Source organism: Oryctolagus cuniculus, chromosome 2 (assembly GCF_964237555.1).
Source record: "Oryctolagus cuniculus chromosome 2, mOryCun1.1, whole genome shotgun sequence".
Lineage (NCBI taxonomy): Eukaryota > Metazoa > Chordata > Mammalia > Lagomorpha > Leporidae > Oryctolagus > Oryctolagus cuniculus.
The window spans coordinates 155,364,518-155,389,460 of NC_091433.1; the positions used below are offsets into that span (position 1 = coordinate 155,364,518).

General features: G+C 43.7%; 1 protein-coding gene across 1 annotated transcript in view; it reads right to left on the minus strand.

Moving 5' to 3' along the window:
- Nucleotides 1-9,794: 9,794 nt before the first annotated feature.
- The window catches only part of MSH2 (mutS homolog 2), an 81,948-nt gene continuing 66,799 nt past the window's right edge, over nucleotides 9,795-24,943 (minus strand). Inside the window, exons 11-16 of the mRNA XM_051839023.2 lie at nucleotides 24,349-24,446; nucleotides 19,680-19,925; nucleotides 18,443-18,647; nucleotides 15,186-15,433; nucleotides 12,218-12,393; nucleotides 9,795-10,234 (exon numbers count right to left, since the gene is read on the minus strand). Coding sequence (XP_051694983.1) covers nucleotides 10,067-10,234; nucleotides 12,218-12,393; nucleotides 15,186-15,433; nucleotides 18,443-18,647; nucleotides 19,680-19,925; nucleotides 24,349-24,446 — 1,141 coding nt within the window. The 3' untranslated portion in view covers nucleotides 9,795-10,066. The remainder of the gene's footprint in view (nucleotides 10,235-12,217; nucleotides 12,394-15,185; nucleotides 15,434-18,442; nucleotides 18,648-19,679; nucleotides 19,926-24,348; nucleotides 24,447-24,943) is intronic.

Here is a 24,943-nt window from a genome sequence, read left to right on the forward strand (position 1 = left end):
AACATGCCCTGCATTTGACCATGTCCTGGTCTTCTGAGACCAGGAAACACGGCTCTTCCAAGAGGCTACAGAAAAACTGCTGCGGTGACACACGGCAGGTGCTTTCTCTCCCTTGGCAGAGAGAGCAGGAAGCGCTGATTATGGCCAGCAACCAGGACCTACCAGGGTCACGACACACGGGCCAAGTTCCCAGGCAGCCCGTGAGCACAGGACGTTCACAGACACAGAGCAGGGAGACAAAGCAGTAGCGCCACCTATCAAGGAAAGTGGGAGGAGAGGGGACGACATCAGGCAGTTGAGCTGCCCTTCCAGCTTTAGTCTAAGACGAGATGTGTCGTTCTGGGCAGTTTCATCCCGTTCCCCAGCCTTACCCCAACCTCCAAAAACCTGGGGAGGCAGTGAGAGAGAGTGCCTTTGTACGCGAACATTCTCTTTACTCATCCCTCCTTCCCCATAAGCCAGTTAGCATTGTTTAATTGATTTCAGATGAGGACTGGTTTTTTCCCTGACTATTCTGCACTCCATTTTAATCAACAGAATGTAACTAACAAGCTTAAAGAGCTATTCAATACTGAATCAGCAGCTCATACCATATGCTGAGGGTAAAAACACACTTCCCAAAAAAGCTAAATGCAGAAAGACCAAGGATAGAAGATGTATTTAATACTCAAGAAGTCTAACAGGATGTGCTTAGTATATGGAACACTGAGATTTTCAGGGGAGAAAGTTACTCCTTAATATATCTACCCTCGTCACCTGGCGAGCAAGCTCACCGGAGCCTGAGACTCTGAAACACACCCACCCTAACACATTTGCCCCCTGGTCCATGACAACTTTTACTACAGTATTTTGAGGGGGAAACAATCCAGTTAATCTCACACACACACACACAAACACCTATAAAACATTTGTTTTTAAATGCAAAAAGTCATGTTCTCAGAAACATGGTTGTATGGCCAACAGATTTCACTGAAACAGTGTGGTTGGGTCCTAAGTCTCGGATAATATCTACAGATTTATTCCGATGCTTTCCAAGTCCAAGTTTGAGCAGGGATGAGAAAACAAGCCACATGGCAGTGAGCACTTTAAGAGGTCACCTTCTTTGTCAGGTCAGAAGTTAGTTCATAGGTCACCTGACGCCCACCACTGCCAAAGGAAGGAAGGTCTCATCCAAGGCCTGGTGGTTTGGGCACATTCATGTCCTAAGTACAGCCCAAGCCCAAAACACCTTAAGCAGATCTATTACGTGTTTTGTTCATTTTCAAAACCATCCAAGAATGAAACACAAAGTCTCTTTAGAGAGCTGAAAGCGGCCTGATTATCAGGGCTCCATAGACTGCCTGATTTCTTGGAGTCAACACTGGCTCCTGCGTTCCTTGTAGCCCTAACAACTAGAACACGAGCTGATTTCCATTTGCAACAGGCTTTTGTGCAGCAGTCTAAAAACACTCTTCCACAACTAACCGAGGAATCAAGTGTTTCGCTGGAATTTAAAAATTGCTTTTTGAATTACATAAATTTTTTCACTTATAAATGATTACATGACTCTCTAAACCAGAAGAGATTTCCACACTGAAGCATTTCTTTAAGTTTGCCTTCTTCCCAAGCTTTCAATATCCAGAAAAGAAAAACTGATGCAAGTCACTCTAAATTTCCAATGATGATAAGGAAAAGGAGCACGGTAAATTGACTATTTTAAAGGATGCCTGTTTTTAAGTTTCAATCGGTCCTCATACAAAACTTAAGTGTATGAAACAGAGCTGCATAATCCAACCGTCATAACGGCAAAGCAAGCACCTGCAAATGCACCACTCAGGTCTAAAGCCAGAATGCTCTAACCACCCCCTCTGCCCCCAGAAGTCCTAATTTGCCCCTCCCCAAAGCACCCCAAGCCCCTAGACAAAGAATGCCACTCTCCTGACTTACGTCATCAGCCCAGTCCGTCTGTTCGCTTGTGTAGCTGCTGCTCATTTTCATGGCGAGGTTTCCAGCTGGAGGCTACCAGGAACATTCTGGTCCAGGCATCACACAGCCACGTGCACCGCCACCGCTGGGACACGCAGAGCAGAGCTGCTGCGTTGTCTCCAGCCTTGCTAGGTAAAATCTCAGAGCCACCAGCAGTGACAGCCCGCGCCCTGAACAGCCGGCCGCCACACCCGAACCCCATGTCAATCAGGCGGCAGTGAGGAGCAGGGTGGGGGCAGCCTGCTGTGGTTTTTGTCTTCGTTTTTCTGTCTGGTGATTTTAAACCTCTTCATGCTTACGGCCCGCTCAGTTTTCCTTTTGGGCGAAGTCTGAGTTTTTCCAAAAAACAGCTTTATTGAGATATAATTCATATACCACAGGATTCGTCCCTTTTATAATTCGATGGTTTTGACCAATTCATCACGTTTTAGAACTCAGAAATATTGTACCCTCTAGCTCACTCCATCCTTCCAGCCCGAAACAACTGCCAACCTACTTCCTGTCTCTAGAACTTTCCCTATTCTGGACTCGTGCACTAACGGAGAGACTGAGAGTGCCCTGGACAAGTTCCGGGAAAACTCCACGCCCCCGCCCTGGGAAAAACACAATGTCAGAAAACACAATCTGCACTACCCGTAGAGAGCAGGAGGGGCGACGTGGCACCCAGGGTAGGTGCGGGCAAACGTTCGCCAACTACGACCCTTCCACACGTACACAGAGGTGGGCGGGATCCAAGCACCGACCCCTCCCCGCGCCCGTGGACAGAGGCGGGCGGGGGACCCAATTACTGACACAGGGGCCAATCCAAACACGACCCTAGGTGAGGGGCCAGTCCGTCAGGCAAGGGCGGAGAAAAACTTACTGGAGCCCCAGCCCTGGGACCTCTTCCCCGCAGGCCCCTCCTGGGAGCGCTTCGGCCGCTCCTTGTCGCTGTTGCACTGATCCGGACTTTCCTCTTTATTTTTATCTCTACACAGCTCCCCACGACCAGGTAGCGACAATCACAGTGTGCAGTCGCTGTCACCGGCTTCGTTGGCAGTACCGGTCACCGGTTCCCTACGTCCTGCTGTGCGTTAGTGCTCCGCCCTTCCACAGGACAGGGTCACGCCTGCACCCACCGCTGGGCATGTGGGTTGTACCGTCCTGTGTGGACACGCATTTGTATTCGTCTTGGACAGAGCTAGGGGAGTTGAGAACACTGGAGGGGCTGTCGCACTGTTTTCTGTTCTCAGTAGTGTGAGTTCTCAGCTCTCCGCATCTATGCCAGCACTTAGCATCTGAGGTCTGGTCTTTGGCCACCTCAAGTGGTTCGTCGTGGTTTTGACCTGATCTGGACCCTTTCTGGATCTTGCTTACTTAAGGTCAGTTGCTAGCTTCCGTGCCTACCTTAAAATCAGGTTATCTTTTTGCTATTGGTAGGTGCCCCCTCTCTGAGTGTTTCTATAGGAGTGCTTTACTCTGGATATAAATCCGTTGATATTTTATGTGTAATGCAAATGTTCCTCCATCTTCTCACTTTGTTGGGATCTTTTTCTTACTTATTTGAAAGAAACAGACATAGAGACAACTCCCAATGCTTGTTCACTCCCCAAGTGCACATTATGGCTGGGACTGTGCTGAACCAGGGCCAGGAACTGAATCCAGGTCTTCCACACGGGTGGCAGGAATCCAATTATGGGAGCCACCAGCACTGCCTCCCAGGGCCCGCATTAGCAGGAAGCTGGAGCAAGAAATGGGTATCAATGTCAAGTACTCTGACCTGGGACACAGGCAGTTTGGATGGCATCTTAACCACTGGGCTAAATATGCACTTCAGTGGTGCCTTTTAATGGGGGAAAAAATATTCCGCACGTATCAAACTTTATATGGGATTTTTGTGTTAAGAAATTCTTCCCAAAGTCTAGGACAAAAACATCCTATCTTCTACAAAACTGTAAAACTAATGGCTGGGGCTGGCGCTGGCATCCCATATGGACACTGGTTCAAGACCCAGCTGTTCCAATTTAACGCAACTCTTTGCTATGGCCTGGGAAAGAGGTAGAAGATAAGCCAAGTGCTTGGTCCTCTGCACCTGTGTGAGACCCAGAAGCTCCCAATGCGGCCACCTGGGGAGTGAATGAGGGGGCCATCTGGGGAGTGAATGAGCAGATGGGAGACCTTCTCTTTAATAATCTTAAACAAAAAAACTAATGGATGGGCAGGTGGTGCAGCAAATAGGGCACCACTTGGGATGCCCGCCTTCCATATCCATTCCAGCTTCCTGCTAATGAGCACCCCAAAGGCAGCAAGGAATGGGCAGCTCAAGTACATGGATCCCTGCCAGCCACATGGGAGAGTTTAGGCTCCAGGCTTTCACACGATCCAGTTCCCTGGCCATTTGGAGAGGGAGCCAGCACCCACCCGTACTAATAAATAAACAAAAATCCCAAAGGAAATAAGTAAATCTATGCTGATAATCTTTCAAAGAGTTATTTTTATATGAAAGGCAGAGGGAGAGACAGAGATCTCCCATGCATTGGTTCAGTGCCAGCAAAAGCGAGGACTGAGCCAGGCCAGAGATAGGAGCCAGGAACTCAGTCTGCCACACGGGTGGCAGGGCCCCAACTATTTGAGCCAACACTGCTGGCTCCCAGGGTGATTAGCTGAAGCTGGAATAAACAACGAAGCTGCACCTGGAACCCAGGCACTCGAGTATGGAACATGGGCATCCCAAGCAGCAGCTTAACCACTGTGCCAAACTTTTTTTTTGAGCTGTGCCGGTCCAAAGCCAGAAGCCTCTTCCAGGTCTCCGACACAGGTGCAGGGGCCCAAAGATTTGGGCCGTCTTCTACTGCCTTCCCAGGCCATAACAGAGAGCTGGATCGGAAGTGAAGCAGCCAGGGCTTGAACTGGCACTCATATGGGATGCCAGCACTGTAGGCGGCACCTTTGCCTGCTACGCCACAGCGCCAGCCGTGTCAAACTCCTGATCCTAAAAGCTTGCTTTGCTTTGTACATTTGTTCTAAAATTCACTGGAGTTAATTTTTATATATGATATAGTATAGAGGTCCAATTTCATTGTTTCCTTTATGGATACTGTACCATCCCATTGGCATTTATTAATTACTTTTCTTCACCATCACGTTTTGTAAAACTAGCCATTTTTTTCAATGTTTAATTATTTTAATTTATTTGAAAGAGAGGGGGAGGTAAAGCAAGATGGTGGACAGGTAAAGATGTGCCAGCAATCACCTCCCCACAGAGACACCAATTTGGACAGCTAGTCACACAACACGCCACCTTCGCAAGAGCCAAGGAATCTAGGCGAGAACCACAGAGCCTGGTTTTAGTACAATGACAAGGAGACACACTGAGGAAGACAGACAGGAAGGAGCTCCCCAGCTCCAAGCAGCTTTCCCCACACCTCCTGCTGGGGGAGGACCTGAGTACAGACCTCAGACTGAAGCCTGGCACCAGGCCTGTCAAGGATCACCTCCACCACCCTTCCCGCAATTCCAGTAGACAACGGAGACTCCATCTGTGAGCAGGATGGACAGACAGTACAGGACTCTGCCTTAGAGCTCAGTGCTGGGTCTGTCCCAGCGAGACTCAGCTTCGGATAAAGCTCAAAGGCTTCTAGCGCCAGGCCAGCACACACACACGGATCCGCAGTCCTTCCTAGCACTCAAACAGCAACGCAGGAATAGCAGACTTGTGGCAGGCCACAACTTACGGTGCCACCTAGTGTTAGAAGACAGGCACAAGTAAGGACATACTATAACTAGAAAAAAATTCCTAATCCTTCAATGCACAGATGGTATCATATATCAACAAACATCAAGAACTTTTCAAGAGGGGCCAGCACTGTGGCATAGTGGGTAAAAATATTGCCTACAGCACTGGCAAACCATACGGGGGCCGGTTAGAGTCCTGGCTGCTCCCTGCTGGTACAGCAGGAAAGCAGCAGCAGATGGCCCAAGTGCTTGGGTCCCTGCACCCATGCGGGAGACCTGGAAGAAACTCCTGACTCCTGGCTTGGGATCGGCTCAGCTTCGGCTGCTGCAGCCATTTGGGGAAGTGAACTGGTGGATTCAAGACCTCTCTACCTCTCTTTTTGCCTTTCAAAGAAAAAAAAAATGCTACTGTAATTACCACACTTAAAGAAAAACTTTTAGGGAATCAAAACCTCAACTAATAAACAAAACAACACAACTGATCAGATAGCAACTGATACACGCAGAATTTAAATTAGCAATATTGGGGTGGCGCTGTGGTGTAGCCGCAGTGCCGGCACACCATATGGGCGCTGGTTTGAGTCCAGGCCGCTCCACTTCTGACCCAGGTCTCTGCCATGGCCTGGGAAAGCAGAGGATGGCTCAAGTGCTTGGGCCCCTGCACTCACATGGGAGACCCAGAAGCTCCAGGCTCCTGGCTTTGGTTCAGCTTAGCTCCCTGGCCATTATGCCATTTAGGGAGTCAACCAGCAGATGGAAGGCTTCTTTTTCTAACTCTGCCTTTCAAATAAATAAATCTTTAAAAAGAATGTTTTTAAAAAATTAGCAATTTTAAGAAAATTCAGGAAAACACAAAGAACAATGTATTATGCTAACAGCAATTTAACAGAGATGAAATTTTTTTAAAAAACTTAAATTCTTGGGCTGGAAAGTAAATTAAGTAAAATTATAAACACAACAGAAAGCCTCAATAGCAGAAGAGATCAAACCTAAGAATTCATGGGGCTGGTGTTGTGACTTAAAGGGTAAAGCTACCACTTGCAATGCCAGCATCCCACATGGGCACTGGTTTGTGTCCTGGCTACTCTAATTCCAATCCAGCTCCTGATAATGGAAAAGCAACAGAAGATGACTCAAATGTCTGGGCCCGTGCCACCCCGGTAGGAAACCAGGGTGAGGCTCCTGGCTATGCCTGGCCCAGCCCTGGCCACTGTAGCCATCTGGGGAGTGGACCAGTGGATGGAAGATCTCACTGTCTCTCTTTCTAACTCCCATTTTCAAATAAGTAAATAAAACTTCAGGGAAAAAAAAAAAAAAAAGAATTTGTGAGCTCAAAGACAGGCTATTTGAAAATGCACAGGAACAGGAGAAAAGAAGAATGGAAGGAAGAATGAAGATAGCCTTTGGGAACTTTAAGAGAACAAATGAGTTATTAGAATTCAAGAGGGACTTGAAAAGGCTAAAGGGCCAGAGCACATATTCAAAGACACAACAGAAAAGTTCCTAAACCTAAAGACACAACTATTCAGATGTAGAAAGGTTTGAGGTCACCAGTTTCATTTCAACCAAGTCTACAATAAGATTTGTGATAAAGCTCTCCAAGGTTAAAGGTCAACAAGAGTAGTCTCAAAGCTTCAAGAGGGAACACACAAGTGTGTTCCAATTTACATGACTGCAGGCTTCACAGCAGACATCTTACAATCCAGGCCAAGCGTTGAGACTTTTACATTGCTGAAGTGCACCCAGCAAAGCTCTCATTTAGATTCAAAGGGCAGACACCATCAGACCTGCCCTGTAAGTTATGTAAAAGGAAGTTCTTCAAACTGTGAGAAGAGACGCTGATAAGTACAAAGAAAATATCAGAAGGTAGAAAACTCACTGAATGAAGAGACTAAAATTATACCTATGCATCACCCTACATATATCCACAGCCATCTAATCTTGCACAAATTGCTAAGAACATGCATTGTAGAAAGAATAGTTTTTCAATATCTGGTGCTGGAAAACTGGATAGCCACATGCAGAAGAATGAACCTAGACCCCTATCTTTCACTATATACAAAAAGCAGCACAAAACTGACTAATGACCTAAGTCTAAGATCTGAAACTATGAATCTACTGGAAGAAAACATAGGGAAAATACTCTGGGACATGGTAATGGACAGGGATTGTATGGGTAGGACCCCAAAAGCACAACGAAAACAAAAATAGACATTGGATTTTGTCAAACTAAAAAGCGTCTACACAGCATAAGAAACAATTAGCATATTGAAGGAGAGGAAATATCTGCAAACTTTATCATCTGATGAAGCATTAATAACCACAATATGTAAGAATGTCAACAGCACAGGAACAAATAACCCACTCTAAAAATGGGCAACACGTCTGAACAGACATTTTTTCAAAGAAAGACATGAGTAGCCAACAGGTACATGAAAATATGCTTAACATCACTATTATTGGAGAAATGCCAAGTCAAAGCCACAAGGAGACATCACCTCACTCCAGCTAGGACGGCTATTACCAGTCAGAGAACAAGGGGACACAATGGAGGCAGGCCAGAGCTGCTGCCATTGCCCTACCCAGTCACCATCAACAACTCACCTGCCAGAAGAATATGAAAGCACAGGGACTCGGTTAAGGGAAGGCGCTGAGATGCTTCCTGCTGCCACCCACAGGCAGAAGGGTCTGGCAGCAGAAGCAGAGTAAGGCAAATGAGAAAGAGGAGGAGCCCAGGTAGCTTGTGGCTTTGTGTCCAACCCTCTTGCTGCTGGCCTGTGTGCCTGGAGCCAGTCCCACCTCCTGCAGCGCTCACAGGTCCCAGAACTCCTGGCTTCCCTTCCCTCTGGGAGTCTGCAGTGGATCCCCCTCAGGAGCCCTCCCGACTGGGCCACTCTTGGTGGGGAGGAGGTTACTTCTTCCCAGTGTTTTTTTATTCCTATGGTATACACCCCGAAGTATTAAAAGTAGCTTTGTAAAACAACAAAAGAAAGCTATTACCAAAAAGACAAAACCTAACAAGAGCTATCCAAGATGTGAAGAAAAGAAATTTGTACACTGGTAGGAATCTAAATTAGTACAGTCACTGAAAAAACAGTTTGGAGGTTTCACAAAAAACTTAAAAATAGAACTACCACATGATTCAACAATCTCATTACTGGGTAAATATCCAAAGGGATTGAAATCAATCTGTTGAAGAGACATCTGTACTCCAAGAAACAGAAACAACCTAAATGTTCATCGGCTGATGAAGAAAATGTGATACATGTGATACACACACACACACACACACACACACACAGAGGAATAGTACTCAGTCATTAAAAATAAAGAAATCCTGTCATTTGGGAGAAAACATGTCATTACATTAAGTGGCATTAGGTAGGCAAAGAAAGTGTTGAATGATCTCATCACATGTGGGATTAAAGGAAAAAAAAGCTCATGGAAGCTTAGAGTAGAATGATGGTCACTGGGGAAGTTAAAGAGAGGGAGACTTGGGGCCAGCGCTGTGGCGTAGCAGGTAAAGCCGCCGCCTGCACTGCCAGCATCCCATAAGGGGGCCGGTTCGGGGTCCAGATGCTCTGATCCAGCTCGGTTATGGCCTGGGAAAGCAGTAGAAGATGGCACAAGTCTTTGGGTCCCTGTACCTGTGTGGGACACCCAGAAGAAGCTCCTGGCTCTTGGCTTCGGATCAGCACAGATCCGGCCATTGCAGCCAATTGGGGAGTGAACCAGGATGGAAGGCCCCTTTCTCTCTGTCTCTCTCTCTCCCTCTCCTCCTTTCTCTGTGTAACTCTTTCAAATAAATAAATCTTTTTTTTTTTTAAAGGGGGGCGGGGTACCTAAACAATCCAGATCTCTAGGTCTCATCACAGACTGGTAGGTAGGAGAATGGAAGACAGGGTGGAGGATCACACTGGGACTCTAGATGTGTAAGTTCCTTGGTCAATTCACGTGCAGACAATCGACGGATACTCTGAGAATCACTGGAAATTACCTCCACGGTACTTTCCAGTATTAAGCGCCTACTTCTACAGGTTTCTGAGTACTTGTTTCTTCCATACCATTTGGGAATAAGTATGTAAAAAGTCGTATTGAAATAAACACAACATATCTCAAATTCTCAAACTACATGATTTTATTTATAAAATTCAGCATATTTCTTACTATTGCCCATGTCTTTTTAAATAGTCCTCAGTATAGCTCTCATTTTTCAAAATAAGGATCTTTGAAAATGAACTCAGAGCAAAGTATTACTAAGTATTTTAAGTTCACAGCCCATGGGCATCAGAAGTCAACACTATGGAAAAAGCATTAATAGAAAACAATACAAAAGTATTACAGACAATAGCTTATCAATATTAGCTTCATCTCATTGGTGGGACTTTCATGTAACCTTTATTCGTGAAATGATTTCATTTACAAAACTATTATTCTTTGCTATCACCTCAGCTTTTAGTTGTCTTAACTTTATTGTGATGTTTTCTTCTGACATTTCAGTAAAGGGCACTTGCTTCACCTTGTATAGAAACTCCTGAATAATTTTTTCACCTTGCTGAAAAACAAGTGAACATTCCATTAGTCATTAAAATGTCTTTAAAAAGTCACATTAGACAGCAATGAATTGTTACAATAAATTTCTAAACACATCACTCAATACTTAAAGAACAATTTCATTATTCTAAGTGTGCAATTACTAAACTATAGAGCAAAGCCCTTCTAAATTTATTTTTAGGGAATGACAAAGGAATTAAAATGTTAGCAGTTCCCAAGTCTCTTCAAATCTATAACCAATATATAACGTTAATCTTGGGGGGGGAGGGCTCAAGGTTTATAAGAACACTGCACAATGAACAGTCATTGACACTTTAATGTGCATATAACAGAGGATGCTTCTGCTTTATTTGTTTTACTGCCCAGTTATTGTCTTTCCCAACAACACGGTTATCACTTGCCATGTGACTCTTGGGCTAATTCCTTAACCTGCATTCCTAATCCATAAAATGGAAATAACATTACCAACCTCACAAGGCTGTTGTGAGAACTAGAGTTAACATGTATATAGTCCATATCAGAGTTACAATTCTCTTACATTAAAGTGCTAATACAAAGACAATTCTGTATTTACGATGGCAACCTACAATACCTGAAAAATTATCAACTATGATAGATATATTTTTCCTGCTTGTAGAGGTACAACACATAAAGACCCATGTACATTATTTATTATTATAGCAGACATCTATCATTCAAGTAAGCACAAAAGTTCAATGCGTGAAAGCTGACAAATAAAAAGCTATCACAATCTATGCTACAGTAAATGTGACCAGAACAGAAAGCAAATTAAGATACTTTTACTTTCATCATTAAAAAAAAAAAAAACTAATGACTTTAACTTAAAAAAAAAAATCTGTCGCATATCATGTTAGCCTGACACATTCATTATTCTTTTTTTTTTTTTTTTTTTTGACAGGCAGAGTGGACAGTGAGAGAGAGAGACAGAGAGAAAGGTCTTCCTTTGCCGTTGGTTCACCCTCCAATGGCCGCCGCAGCTGGCACACCATGCTGATCCGATGGCAGGAGCCAGGTGCTTATCCTGGTCTCCCATGGGGTGCAGGGCCCAAGCACTTGGGCCATCCTCCACTGCACTCCCTGGCCACAGCAGAGAGCTGGCCTGGAAGAGGGGCAACAAGGACAGAATCCGGTGCCCCGACCGGGACTAGAACCCGGTGCCGGCGCCGCAAGGTGGAGGATTAATTAACCTAGTGAGCCGCGGCGCCGGCTCACATTCATTTTTCTTATCTCAACTACAATCTAACAACTGAAGGGCAAGACTCAGAAATTATGTCTTCATATTTGTCTTTATCCTATCTAAATAAATATGCAATTTAACTGGATTTGATCTAGTCATTTATGAGGTGATCAAAGATGTTCTTGGATATCTGTAGCTCATTTGAATGACTAATTTTAACCCTAGATTAATATTCATGTATTCATTTTAAATCTATACTGATACTTGAAATTCTCTCATACAGATGATATATATAGTACAGAAACAAAAATGACAGACAGATTCAGTGCCATGCAAAAAAAAGTAAGTGGGGTCTGGCATTGTGGTGTAGCTGGTTAAACTTCTGCCTGCAATGCCAGCATCCCATATGGGTACCAGTTCTAGTCCTGGCTGCTCCACTTCCCTTCTAGCTCCCTGCTAGCACGACTGGGAAAGCAGTGGAAGATGGCCCAAGTACTTGGGCCCCTGCACCCACATGGGAGACCTGGAAGAAGCTCCTGGCTCCTGGCTTTGGCCTGGCCTAGCCCCAGCCATTAGGGCCACCTGGGGAGTGAAGATGGAAGATTTCCCTCTCTCTTGTAACTCTCTGTCTTTCAAATAAATAAATCTTAAAAAAAAAAAAAAATTTTAAATGAAAGCCAACAAATGGTCCAAAGCTAAAAGCTAGAATCATATAGGAAAAAACATCTTGGTGAGCTGGTTTATAAAACGCAGAGATAAGGTGACTACAAAAAGAAACTAACAAACCTCTCTTTCCAGGTAGCACTTCTTGGCTGCTGGCTCCATTCCATCATATGCTTGTGATTCTCCAATATTCTGAAACTCCTCAAGTTCCTGGGCTTTTTGCTTAGCACATTCTATTACATGCCTAGGGAAATTAGCAAGCTCTGCAACGTGAATCCCAAAGCTTTGATCACAGACACCTAGAAGAAATTTAGGGGAATGAAGAGGGAACAGAGTGCAAAGAGTCAGCAATTTATGTAAATGCAATTTATCATTCTCACCTTGTCATCAGGAAACTACACACTTGATCTTAGCCAAAAGGCCGAGAAGCGATCATTAGGAAACTAAATTCAGGATTATTTCAAAAACATTAGCCAAATGTTTCTGAGTAACTTAAAGAAATTTTAATTAAGCCTCCAATAAAAGCTGACATGGCACACTGTACTTTTTTTTTTTTTTTTAAGATTTATTTATTTGAAAGAGTTACAGAGAGAGCTGCGCCAATCCAGGAGCTTCCTCCAGGTCTTCCACGCTAGTGCAGGGGCCCAAAGACTTGGGCCATCCTCCACTGCTTTCCCAGGCCACAGCTGGATCAGAAGTGGAGCAGCCAGGACCTGAACTAGCACCCATATGGGATGCCGGCACTGCAGGCAGCAGCTTTACCTGCTACGCCACAGCACCAGCCCCGCCAGGAGCTTCTTCCTGGTCTCCCATGTGGGTACAGGGGCCCAAGCACTTGAGCCATCCTCTACTGCTTTCCCCAGCCATACCTGAGAGCTCGAAAGGAAGTGGAGCAGCCAGGACTTGAACCAGCGCCCATATGGGATGCTGGCACTGCAAGCAGTGGCTTTACCTGCTAATGCCACAGTGCTGGCCCATGTATTATATTTTATCTTTGACAAATGTAGTGGGAAAAATAAAAACGCAGAGGAAAAGTTAAATAAGAAACTAAAATACTAAGAAAAAAATCCTGATGCATGTGAAAGTGTCACAAGTAGGACTAGTATTTAAATCAAAATATACTGATTTATTACCAGTGAACAGTCTGTCCTCTGGATCTGCCCATGTCATTCCTAGAGACGACACTCAGGAAAATCAGCTGCATAAACGCATTTAAGACTTTACACGGGCCTGCGCTGTTGAGTGGTATGTTAAGCTTCTGCCTGCAGTGCCAACATCCCTTATGTGTACTGGTTCAAGTCCCAGCTGCCGCACCTCTGATGCAGCTCCGTCCTTATGCAGCTGAAGATGGCCCAAGTGCTTGGGCTCCTGCATGCACATGGGAGAGACCCAGAGGAAGCTCCTGGCTCCTTGCCTTGGTCATTTGGGAAGAGAACCAGCAGAAGGAAGCTCTCTCTCCCTCCCTCCTTCTTTTTCTCTCTGTATCTCCGCCTTTCAAACAAATAAATAAAACTTAAATGACAATGGATTTTTGATACAAATCACTAGTAAATTTATAGACAAGGCATATTATCTTTATCCCCATTTGCTGGAAATAAACTGGGTCAAGACATCCTTTCTAAGCATTTAGTACAAATGACGCCTGCAAAGTTTACTGTGGAGCTTCTGTTTTTGCTTCAGTTATATATACACCACTGTAAAAAAAAAAATGTAAGGCGGGGGGCAGGGGGTGTTCAACACAGCAGTTACACTGAATACCACAGCAGAGTAACTAGGTTTGAGTCCCAGCTCCATTGGCTTCCTACTAATGAACACCTCAGAGGCAGCAGGTAATGGCTAAAGTAGCTGGGTCCCTGCTATTGGCATGGGACAGCCAGACTGTGTTCCTAGCTCCTGGCTTTGGCTTGGTCCAGTCGCAGACATTGCTGGCATTTGCTGGGTGAACCAGAAGATGGAAGAACTCTGTGTCTCTAAGTCTCTCTGCCTTCCAAATAATCCTTAAGATATATATATTCTGAAGCCATTTCTACGGTACACACAACACAAACATGACTTAAAAGCAGAACCACAACTTCATGCTAAATGCCTAGCAATAATAATGCAAAAACATAACTCACAAGGATCCCAACCGAAGCCTAAGTAATAAAGGATAAAAGAACCCAGACTCGGACTGCGCCGTGGCATAGCAGGTTAAGCTGCTGCTGCCTGGGACATTGGCATCTCATGAAAGCCAGTTCAAGTCCTGGCTGCTCCACTCCAATTCAGCTCCCTAATAATGAGCCTGAAAAAGCAGAGGAAGATGGCCCTTGGGCCCCTGCCAGAGATATGGGAGCCCAGATTGGAGCTCCAGGCTCCTGGCCCAGCCCCTACCATTGTGGAAGATCTCTTTGTTCCCCTCTCTCTGTAAATCAAAGAAACAGAAACAGAAAGCGAAAGAGAAAGAGAGAGAGGAAGGAAGAGAGAGAGAGAAAGGAAAGAAGAAAGGAAGAATTATGTGTGCTGATGTTCAAGCCTAGATTATCAGGGCCGGCGCTGCAGTACAATGGGTAAAGCCACTGCCTGCAGAGCTGGCATCTCATATGTGCACCAGTTCGAGTTCCAGCTGCTCCACTAATGATCAAGCTCCCTGCTAATGTGACTGGGAAAGCAGCAGCAGATGGCCCAAGTGCTTGGGCCCCTGCACCCCTGTGGAAGACCTGGATGAAGCTCCTGGCTCCAGCCTGGCGTGGCCCAGGCTGTTGCAGCCTTTTGGGGAGTGAAATAGCAGATGGAAAATCAAATTCTCAATTGCTCCCTCTAACTCTGCCTTCCAAATGAATGAATAAATAAGTATTTAAAAAAAAAAAAAGGAGTCTAGATTATTCTTTGTACCACTGCTTTAGAACAAGTAATCTTACTGCAAGACACAGAAATATGGATAATGTATCAATGTTTCTGACCCCAGACTATGAGTTAATAGCTAAATGTGCTCTTTAAAATAATCAATGATCATAGTAACTCAGAAGAAATTAGGCAATTAACAATGTCAAGCCTACTAAATTTTGCACTGTCATGTTCTGAATTCACAAGTACATCAGTGTTAGATACTCACCTTTCTTCACTTGATAAAGCATGGTTAAGGTTTCTTCAGTGGTCAGGGCTGTGACATGTAGATTATTAACTGTTGGTATATGATGGGCCAAGGCAGTGAGTTCATGAAAATGGGTTGCAAACATGCAAAAAGCCCCGATCTTGGTTGCAATATAATCTGATATAGCCCATGCTAGCCCAAATCCATCGTAGGTAGAGGTCCCTCTTCCCAATTCATCTATGATTATTAAAGAATCTTTAGTTGCAGATCTGAAAAACATTAACCACGTGAAAACTTCCATGACACAAAATGAGGTAATGCAAACACAAAATTAAGACAATACACTGAGAAAAAAATGCCACAAACATAAGAGTAATAATCCTAAGGTAAAAATAATTCAACAGAGTAAATGAAAAGCACAAAGACTTTTAAGAAAAATGGACACAGACATGAACAAATAATTAAATGGAAGGAAAAATAAATACATTTTTGGGTTACCATCAAATTAGCAGTAACTGGGGTCAGAATTGTGGTGTAGCGAGTAAAGCCCCAGCCTGCAGTGTTGGCATCCCATATGAGTGCCTGTTCAAATCCCAGCTGCTCCACTTCCGATCCAGCTCTCTGCTATGGCCTGGGAAAGCAGTGGAAGATGGCCCAAGTGCTTGGGCTCCTGCACCCTCGTGGGAGACCTGGAAGAAGCTCCTGGCTCCCGGCTTTGGATCAGCACAGATCCGGCCATTGCTGCCAATTGGGGAGTGAACCACTGGATGGAAGATCGATCTCTCTCTGCCTCTCCTCCTCTGTGTAACTCTGACTTTCAAATAAATAAAGAATTTCCAAATAAAGCCACTATCACTCATTCCATGCCAATGCAGTCAGCCAAGGTTTTTTAAAAATAAAACTGAATGAAGATGGGACCGGGGTCTGATGCCAAGAGTACCTGCATTCTTGCTGGTGGTCACATAAAAGTGTATGACTGCCAAAGCCCTACCAAAACCAAATATTACCATTCTTTATGTCAACATTCTTTTCTAACTTTAACCAAATCTAAGTCTTTTATCAGCAAATCTGACAGTATCTCATGCGCTTGTTGGTTATGTACTTCTTTTTCTGTGATTTGCCAACTAAAGTCTTCAATCTTTCAGTTATAATTAACTAAGGACCTACTGTATGCAAAGTAGTTTAGAAAATCTTTATAGGAGAACTTCCATCATTGAGGTCTTAAAGATTAGAATGGATTTGGGTAAAGGGCAAGAATGACCATTTTAAGTAGTATGAACAACACAAGCAAAAGCATGGTAGTAGGGAGATATATAAGGTAATGTACTATAAGAAAGCTTTTAGGCCAGCGCCGTGGCTCAATAGGCTAATCCTCCACCTTGCGGCGCCGGCACACCGGGTTCTAGTCCCGGTCGGGGCACCGGATTCTGTCCCGGTTGCCCCTCTTCCAGGCCAGCTCTCTGCTATGGCCAGGGAGTGCAGTGGAGGATGGCCCAGGTGCTTGGGCCCTGCACCCCATGGGAGACCAGGAAAAGCACCTGGCTCCTGGCTCCTGCCATCGGATCAGCGCGGTGCGCCGGCTGCAGCGACGGCCATTGGAGGGTGAACCAACGGCAAAGGAAGACCTTTCTCTCTCTGTCTCTCTCTCTCACTGTCCACTCTGTCAAAAAAAAAAAAAAAAAAAAAAAAAAGAAAGCTTTTAAAATTATTACTATTAGTGTTTGTTTATTTGAAAGGCAGATACAGACACGTTAACTTCCCAAATGTCCACAACAGCCAGGAATCCAGGCACTCCAATACAGTATACAGGTGTCCCACGTGGTGACTTAACCACTACGTCAAATACCCATATAAGCAATCTTTATTTTTTATTTATTTATTTTTGACAGCCAGAGTTAGACAGTGAGAGAGAGAGAGAGAAATGTCTTCCTTCTGTTAGTTTACCCCCCAAATGGCCACTATGCACCACGCCGATCCGAAGCCAGGAGCCAGGTGCTTCCTCCTGGTCACCCATGCGGGTGCAGGGCCCAAGCACTTGGGCCATCCTCCACTGTACTTCCAGGCCACAGCAGAGAGCTGGACTGGAAGAGGAGCAACCGGGACAGAATCTGGTGCCCCAACCGGGACTAGAACCCAGGGTGCTGGCGCCACAGGTGGAGGATTAGCCTAGTGAGCTGCAGCGCCGGCCCCATATAAGAAATCTGAAGGAGACAACTTTTGTCAAAATTTTTTTCAAAGGGGCAAGCATTTGGCTTAGCAGTTAAATCACTGGTTGGGACCATTGAATCCCATATTCTACTCTACTCCTGAGTCCAGCTTCCTGCTAACACATAACCTGGGAAGCAGCAGGCAATGGCTCAAATATTTGGGTCCCTGCCACCCAAAAGGGTCGAGACCTGAACTAAGTCCCTCGTTCCCAGCTTCAGCTCGGCCATGATGGACAGTCGAGAGTGGGCCAGCAGATGGGAGGCTCTCTATGTCTGTCTCTCTGCCTCTCAAATGAATAAATATAGAAAATGATTCATGTGAGAGGTTCAGACAGAGACAGTGAGTAACAGCAGACATATAGGCAGAGAAAGGAGAGAGCTCTCATCTACTGGTTCACACCTCAGATGCCCATAATAACCTGGGCTGGGCCAGAACAACGCCAGGAATCGGGAACTCAAAATTCATGTCTCCTACATGGGCATCTGCAATCCAATCACTCGGGCCACCACCAATGCCTTCCAGGGTCTGCGTTAGCAGGAAGCTGCAGTAAGGACCCATAACTGATTATCAAAACCAAGCACCCGGATATCAGACGCAATACCTTAACTGCTATGCCAAACACCTGTAGAAACCAAATAGCTTTAAAAGTCAAAGTAGTTTGGGGGTCGGCTGCTCCACTTCCCATCCAGCTCTCAGCTATGGCCTGGGAAAGAAGATGGCCCAAGTTCTTGGGTCCCTGCACCTGCATGGGGGACCAGGAAGAAGCTCCTGACTCCTGGCTCCAGATCGGCTCAGCTCCGGCCGCTGCGGCCAATTGAGGAGTGAACCATCGGATGGAAGACCCCCCCGCCCCCTCTCGCTCACTCTCTGTGTAACTCTGACTTTCAAATAAATTAATAAATCTTAAGAAAAATAGTAGTTTTCAAAAAACCCTTTTAAAGATCAGAGGAAAACTATTAAACTGAGACAAATAGTCTCTGATGCCTTATAAATATGCAAATCTGCAAATGGAGTTCTCACCAGACAGGGACATTCATTTCTGATTTCAGGGGACAAGAACACGCACATACCTGAGGATTGAAGCGGTTTCCAACATTTCAGCCATGAACGTCGAGACTCCTTTCAACTGACTGTCACCGGCCCCCACCCGAGCCAGGATGCAATCCACGATGGACACCTCTGCTGATTCACACGGCACAAAACACCCAATTTGGGCCATAAGTACTATCACCCCAGTTTGGCGAATATACGTTGATTTGCCTCCCATATTGGGACCTATAAAACAAAATAAAAAAACCAAGATTGTTAATTTTGTTCTTCTAATAAATGATTGTTATTCCTAAAGTGTGCATAAGTGATTAGCCACCTAGCTCACACTGATATGTTATGCAAGGAACTCAGAAATGTGGACAAAATCAGCACCCACACTACTTCCTACTACAGTACAATTATACTGGGCTCTTCATCAAAAGCAGCCATGAAAAATACATTGTTACCTGACTACGGCCTAGAAAGACTATACATTTCCCTATCTTTCACAGACCAGCCTGCAGGCCAATTAAATGACTTTCAGAAAAGCAGCACAGGCCTAACTGATTAATTAACACTGTTACTCATTAATAAATGGGGCTACTAGTAAATGGATCATTATGGTCAAATAGCTTAAATTCTACACAGAAGTCCTAAGACATGACCTTTCTTTTGAAAAATGTGCCATTCACTTGTTGGGGTCAGATGATGATAACAACTTGAAGACTCATTTGGGGAAACAGAATACAATCACTGACCCTTTCCCAAATATGTATGTCCAAAGACTCCTACACCCTCTGTTTTCTAGAACCTGATTATGCTCTCAGAAACACCTCAGCTGAGTCCTGCTGTACTGGTCAATGCACAGACTACTATCCTCACTTCACACAGTGCCAGTTCTTAAAAGCACTGCTACCTGAAGCCAAATGCCGCCTGACCATCAAGGATCTCACTGCTGAAGAGAATGGCTCAAAGCTAAGTTTTAAGAGGGAAGCAATGTTTGTTTTCAAATGCTCTGAACCCCTGTAAACAACTGTACATGAACTCAAGATTCCCTCATAAGCTTTATCCCTCTTTCCAAATCTACCCTCTAATCAAAACGTGAACATGTATTATTATCTAGAACAAATAACATATTCCTTTTTTAACATGTAACTATGATTTTCTTCATTAACTTTAAATATATTTCTACTCCAACATTTAAAAAGAAAATATTATCCCTCACTCCTGCCCCAGAAGCCCATAAACCAGGTGTTTTTCTGTGTGTCTGTGTTTTACCAGTAATGATGTGGAACATCTGTTTATCTTTTTCAAAGTGCACATCATTAGGAATAAATGCAACTTCATCTTGAACTTCAACACAAGCATGTCTGGATGCTTTCAATATAATTCTTCCTTGCCCTTTCTCCAAAATGACTGGCCGTACATATGGAACAGGTGCTCCATTGGACGCATGAGCAAAGCTGACAACAGCATCAAGCTGAGCTAGCACATCGTTGAGGGTCTGCATTGGTTCTACATAGCCTATAGAAAAATAAAAACAGAATGTACACAGCAATACTGGACAGAAAAAAGAGATAGAATAAGAACAAATAAAAAAACATTTGAGAATCCAAAACCCATTTCCTAAATAATTAACTTTTCAAAAATCAGCAAAAGTTTACTTTAAGAAAATCTGACAGGAACATCTAAAAAGTTAAAAGGTCTTTAACTTCTATAGTCTTCCCCATTGTGAAGAGATTTCAAAACAGTGTGATGCCCTGCCTTACCAAAGCCCAGTAAAATATAAAAACGGAAAGCTACTTTTTAAAAAATGAGACAGTTTAAAATATTAACAAGAAAAAGCTTTCAAAAAACATTGGTAAGGAAAGAGAAGTAATATCTGAAGCACACACTCAACCAAGATACATCTTTTCCTCAATTTTCAGAATCTGAAACCAGGACAGCACCTCACTGTCAACATAAGAAATAAATGAGCACCATGCAGCGAGCTGTCACGTGACCGTCAAGGTCCGTGCATGTACAGACTGCCTACAAGGCTACTAGACGAGCTTAGTTGTTTTCCATCACCACCACACGCATAGAATGTTGACATAAATTTAGATCCCTAATTATCACTTAAAACATTCTCAAGACTATAGAAGTATTCTGCAAGAGCATTAAAACTGAAAGTTACTATACACATTAAAGTTCCGAGAACACTGGGGCTGGCGCTGTGGCATAACAGATAAAGCCGCAGCCTGCAGTGCCAGCATACCATATGGGAGCCGGTTCCAGTCCCAGGAGCTCCACTTCCTATCCAGCTCTCTGCTATGGCCTAGGAAAACAGTGGAAGGTGGCCCAAGTCCTTAGGCCCCTGCACCCATACAGGAGAGCCAAAAGAAGATCCTGGCTTCTGGCTTCGGATCAGCCACAGCTCCGCCCTTTGCAGCCAACTGGGGAGTAAACCAGCGGATGGAAGACCTCTCCCTCTCTCTCTGCCTCTCCTTCTCTCTCTGTGTAACCTTTCAAATAAATAAATAAACCTTAAAAAGAAAAGAAAAAAAAAAAGAGGTTCCAGGCACATTCCAGACAAATCACAGTGAGGAACACAGCAGTCAAAACTTTCAGGTTGGATTCTAAATGCTAACAGAAAGGGGAGTTGGTGGAAAAGAACAAGTGTCACAGAGAATATCACATGTCATCACACATATGCACGCTTCACTGGACATTCAGGAGAAAATGTCCATAATTTTAGAAAGATTACTAAATTATGAGTTTAATCAACTGGCAGGAAATCTGACTCTATTTTATTCTTTCATTCCCATTAAAAGTGATAAATGCTTTGACAATAAAAATTGACTCATTAATGAAAACGTACAAATGATTATCCTCCTCTGTTTCACCACAATTTTAAAACTTATTCTAACAGACTTGTTTTTAAGAGGAGGTATTCACACTTTTCTTTTGTGGCAATAGGAATCAGTAGGAATTAATTAAACATTAATAGAATACTTAGTATAATTATTTTAAAGCACATAAGGTTTTTTAAATCAGCATTTATTTATTTATTTATTTATCTGAAAGGCAGCATGAAAGAGAGAGAAAAAGAGATCTCCTATCTACTGGTTCATTCTCCGGATGGGTGGCAGGGGCCCAAGTATTTGGGCCATTACCTGTTGCCTTCCCAGGTGTGTCAGCAGGGAGCTGGATCAAAAGCAGAGTAACCAGAATTCAAACCATCACTCAGTTTTGGGATGCTGGCATCACAAGTGGTGGTTTCACTTGCCGTGCCACAATGCCAGCCCAAACTTGTAAGATATTTTTCTTACGATTTATTTATTTTATTAAAGAGTTACAGAAAGATGGAGGGACAAAGAGAGAGAGAGAGAGAGATCTCTTCATCTGCTGGCTCACTCCCCAGATGGCCACAACAGCCAGGGTTGGACTAGGCCAAAGTCATGAGCTCCATCCCAGTCTCCCAAACACTTTGGCCCATCTTCCATTGCTTTTCCCTTGCTGTTTACAGGGAGCTGGTTAAGTGGCAGAGCAGCTGGGATATGAACCAGCACCCATATGGGATGCCAGTGTCATAGGTGGCAGTTTTACCAGCTATATCACAATGCTTGCCCCAAGATATCTAACATACAGACAAGAATACACTCAATTAATATATATATGTGTGTGTGTGTGTGTGTATATATATATATACACACACACACCAAAAGTATCTTAATTAAGAGGCAATACACGGCGCCGCGGCTCACTAGGCTAATCCTCCGCCTTGCGGCCCCGGCACACCCAGTTCTAGTCCCGGTCGGAGCGCCGGATTCTGTCCCGGTTGCCCCTCTTCCAGGCCAGCTCTCTGCTATGGCCAGGGAGTGCAGTGGAGGATGGCCCAAGTACTTGGGCCCTGCACCCCATGGGAGACCAGGAGAAGTACCTGGCTCCTGCCATCGGATCAGCATGGTGCGCCGGCCGCAGTGTGCCGGTCGCGGCGGCCATTGGAGAGTGAACCAACGGCAAAGGAAGACCTTTCTCTGTCTCTCTCTCTCACTGTCCACTCTGTCAAAAAAAAAAAAAAAAAAAAAAAAAAGAGGCAATACAGTACTGAACATCTCACATTGTCTGGCTTCTAATAACAACACTTTTCCCTGTTTAACATTACAGAAAAGTATAACAATGAGGCTTTACATAAATTTAGGGTGACTCCAAGTATAAAGCCTTCAATTTAAATGTTAAGCTCTAGACCTCTGAACCAGCCAGGTGCTTCATGAATGCTGGCTAAGTTTACTTCTCTCAGGTAAGATGCAACAGCTTAAATAAATTATGTTTAAGTGGTTCTTAAAGATGCAACCTAGGCTCAGGAACACAATTCAGCTAGATTATAGTGCTAGTTATCCGACACCACCAAAAAAATGTAATCCTTCTAAATCAATCCTATTCATCTCAACACCAATATACAAAGCATTTTAAAATAAAACCCTTTTAAGTCTTGGGTTTCCTTCTGATTTACTATGAAAAGCCCTAACAGTAAAATAATTTCAGAATTATATATGCACACAGCTTTCACCAAAGAAGGGCTCTTTTCCTCCACAATAATTCATCACACTTATCCAGAGAACAAGGATATCCACCAACTTAATCACAATGCCATTAATATACCCCAGAAATCTGACACTATCATACTATCACATATTAAACTTTCTCAATTTGTCCCAATAGTGTCCTCATACCTATTCCTCAATTCCAAACCATAATCTTGTATCCCATCAATGACCATCCACTGCATTTGGCTGCTCTTTAAGCCTCCCATAACCTAGGACATTATCCATTCCTTTTTTGCTTCATGAACTGGCATTTTAAAGAGTTTGGCCCTTAAAAAGAATGTCCTGGGGATGGCACTGCAGTATAGTGGACTAAGCCTCCGTCTGCAGCGCCAGCATCCCATATGGGTGCTGGTTCTAGTCCTTGGACGCCCCCTTCCAATCCAGCTCTCTGCTATGACCTCGGAAAGCAGTAGAAGATGGCCCAAGTGTTTGGGCCTGTGCACTGACATGGGAGACCCAGAAGAAGCTCCTGGCTTTGGACAGGCCCAGCTCCATCCACTGCATCTGTCTGAGGAGCTGAAACAATGGATGGAAGACTTTTCTCTGTCTCTTCCTCTCTCTGTAACTCTGCCTCTCAAATAAATAATCTTAAAAACAAACAAACAAGAAAAACTCCACATTCTAAATTTATCTGATTGTTTATACGCAGGTTAAATATTTCTTATCAAGAACTCTACACAGGTGATATCGTGTGCTTCCTTCTGCATCTCCCCAGGAAGCACATAACTCATTTGTGGCATGAGTGGTGATGCTGATTCTGATCATTTGGTTAATGTGGTTTGTCAGGATTTTTTGAAAGGCATAATAAAGGTTACAGTCAACATTCACATGGTGTGGGCAAGGCCTTTCAGTGTAACACATCACCACCTACCCTGTGTTAAACATACATTCCTTCCGTTGTAAGGGCCATCCCAAGGGGCCAATTCACGCTATCATTTTCATTTTCAAAAAACCTTCTCCAACAGTCTCTTGAATGGACTTTGAATAAGGCTCTTCTTACTTATATTTTCAGTTATGGTTTTTCCATATCCTACAGCATGAGCCCACAGACAATCCAAGACATTATTGCCTTGTAGCTGTTGGTTTTTCTTTTCCTTGTTATAACTAAAAGTTTTTTGCTCTTTTGTAAATTATTGTTTTTAGCCTATTCTCATTCCTCAGTCTGCACTTAAAGTTTAGGTAATTTCCAGTTACATTTCCTACCATAATGTTTTTTTACAGGTAGCTTAACATAATTAGTCACAGCGTAGGATGGCTTACAAAATGACTTACAAAACATACCCCAAAACAAAACATTCTTCAAACCAAAATGAGGTCACATTCAGAACCCTTGATGTACTGGTTCTACTAAATTTTACCTGAAGAAATATTGACAATTTCTTTAACAATGGCATCCTGGGCCTCCTCATATTCAGCTTTATTTTTAGCATATTCTTCATTGAAAGAAGACAATTTACTGCAAATCAAGGTAATATATCATTAAAAACATTATATGAAACATAACCAGAGTATCTACCTTACAAAGCATCAGAACAATAACAAAACAGAAACACAAGCACAAAATGGGCAACTCATTATGGATAGATGTGGCTGCAGTTCAATTTATTAATGTGCTTTTATGCTGTTAGGGTTAGCACAGAGGCACAATCATTACTACAACAAGCAAGTAAACCTCTTAAGTAAAATTCTAATAAAAAATAATGAAATGCAGTCCGTATTTAGGATGTGGCCATTCTCCCTCTTAAAAGTAAACAAACACGTTTTATGTTTTTACTGTGCATAGCTTTTGATACTGAAAGTTTTAAAAATATAATGTTTTGATTTTTTTTCTTTTTCTTTCTTTTTTTTTTTTGACAGGCAGAGTGGACAGTGAGAGAGAGAGACAGAGAGAAAGGTCTTCCTTTGCCGTTGGTTCACCCTCCAATGGCCGCCACGGCCGGCACGCCGCGCTGA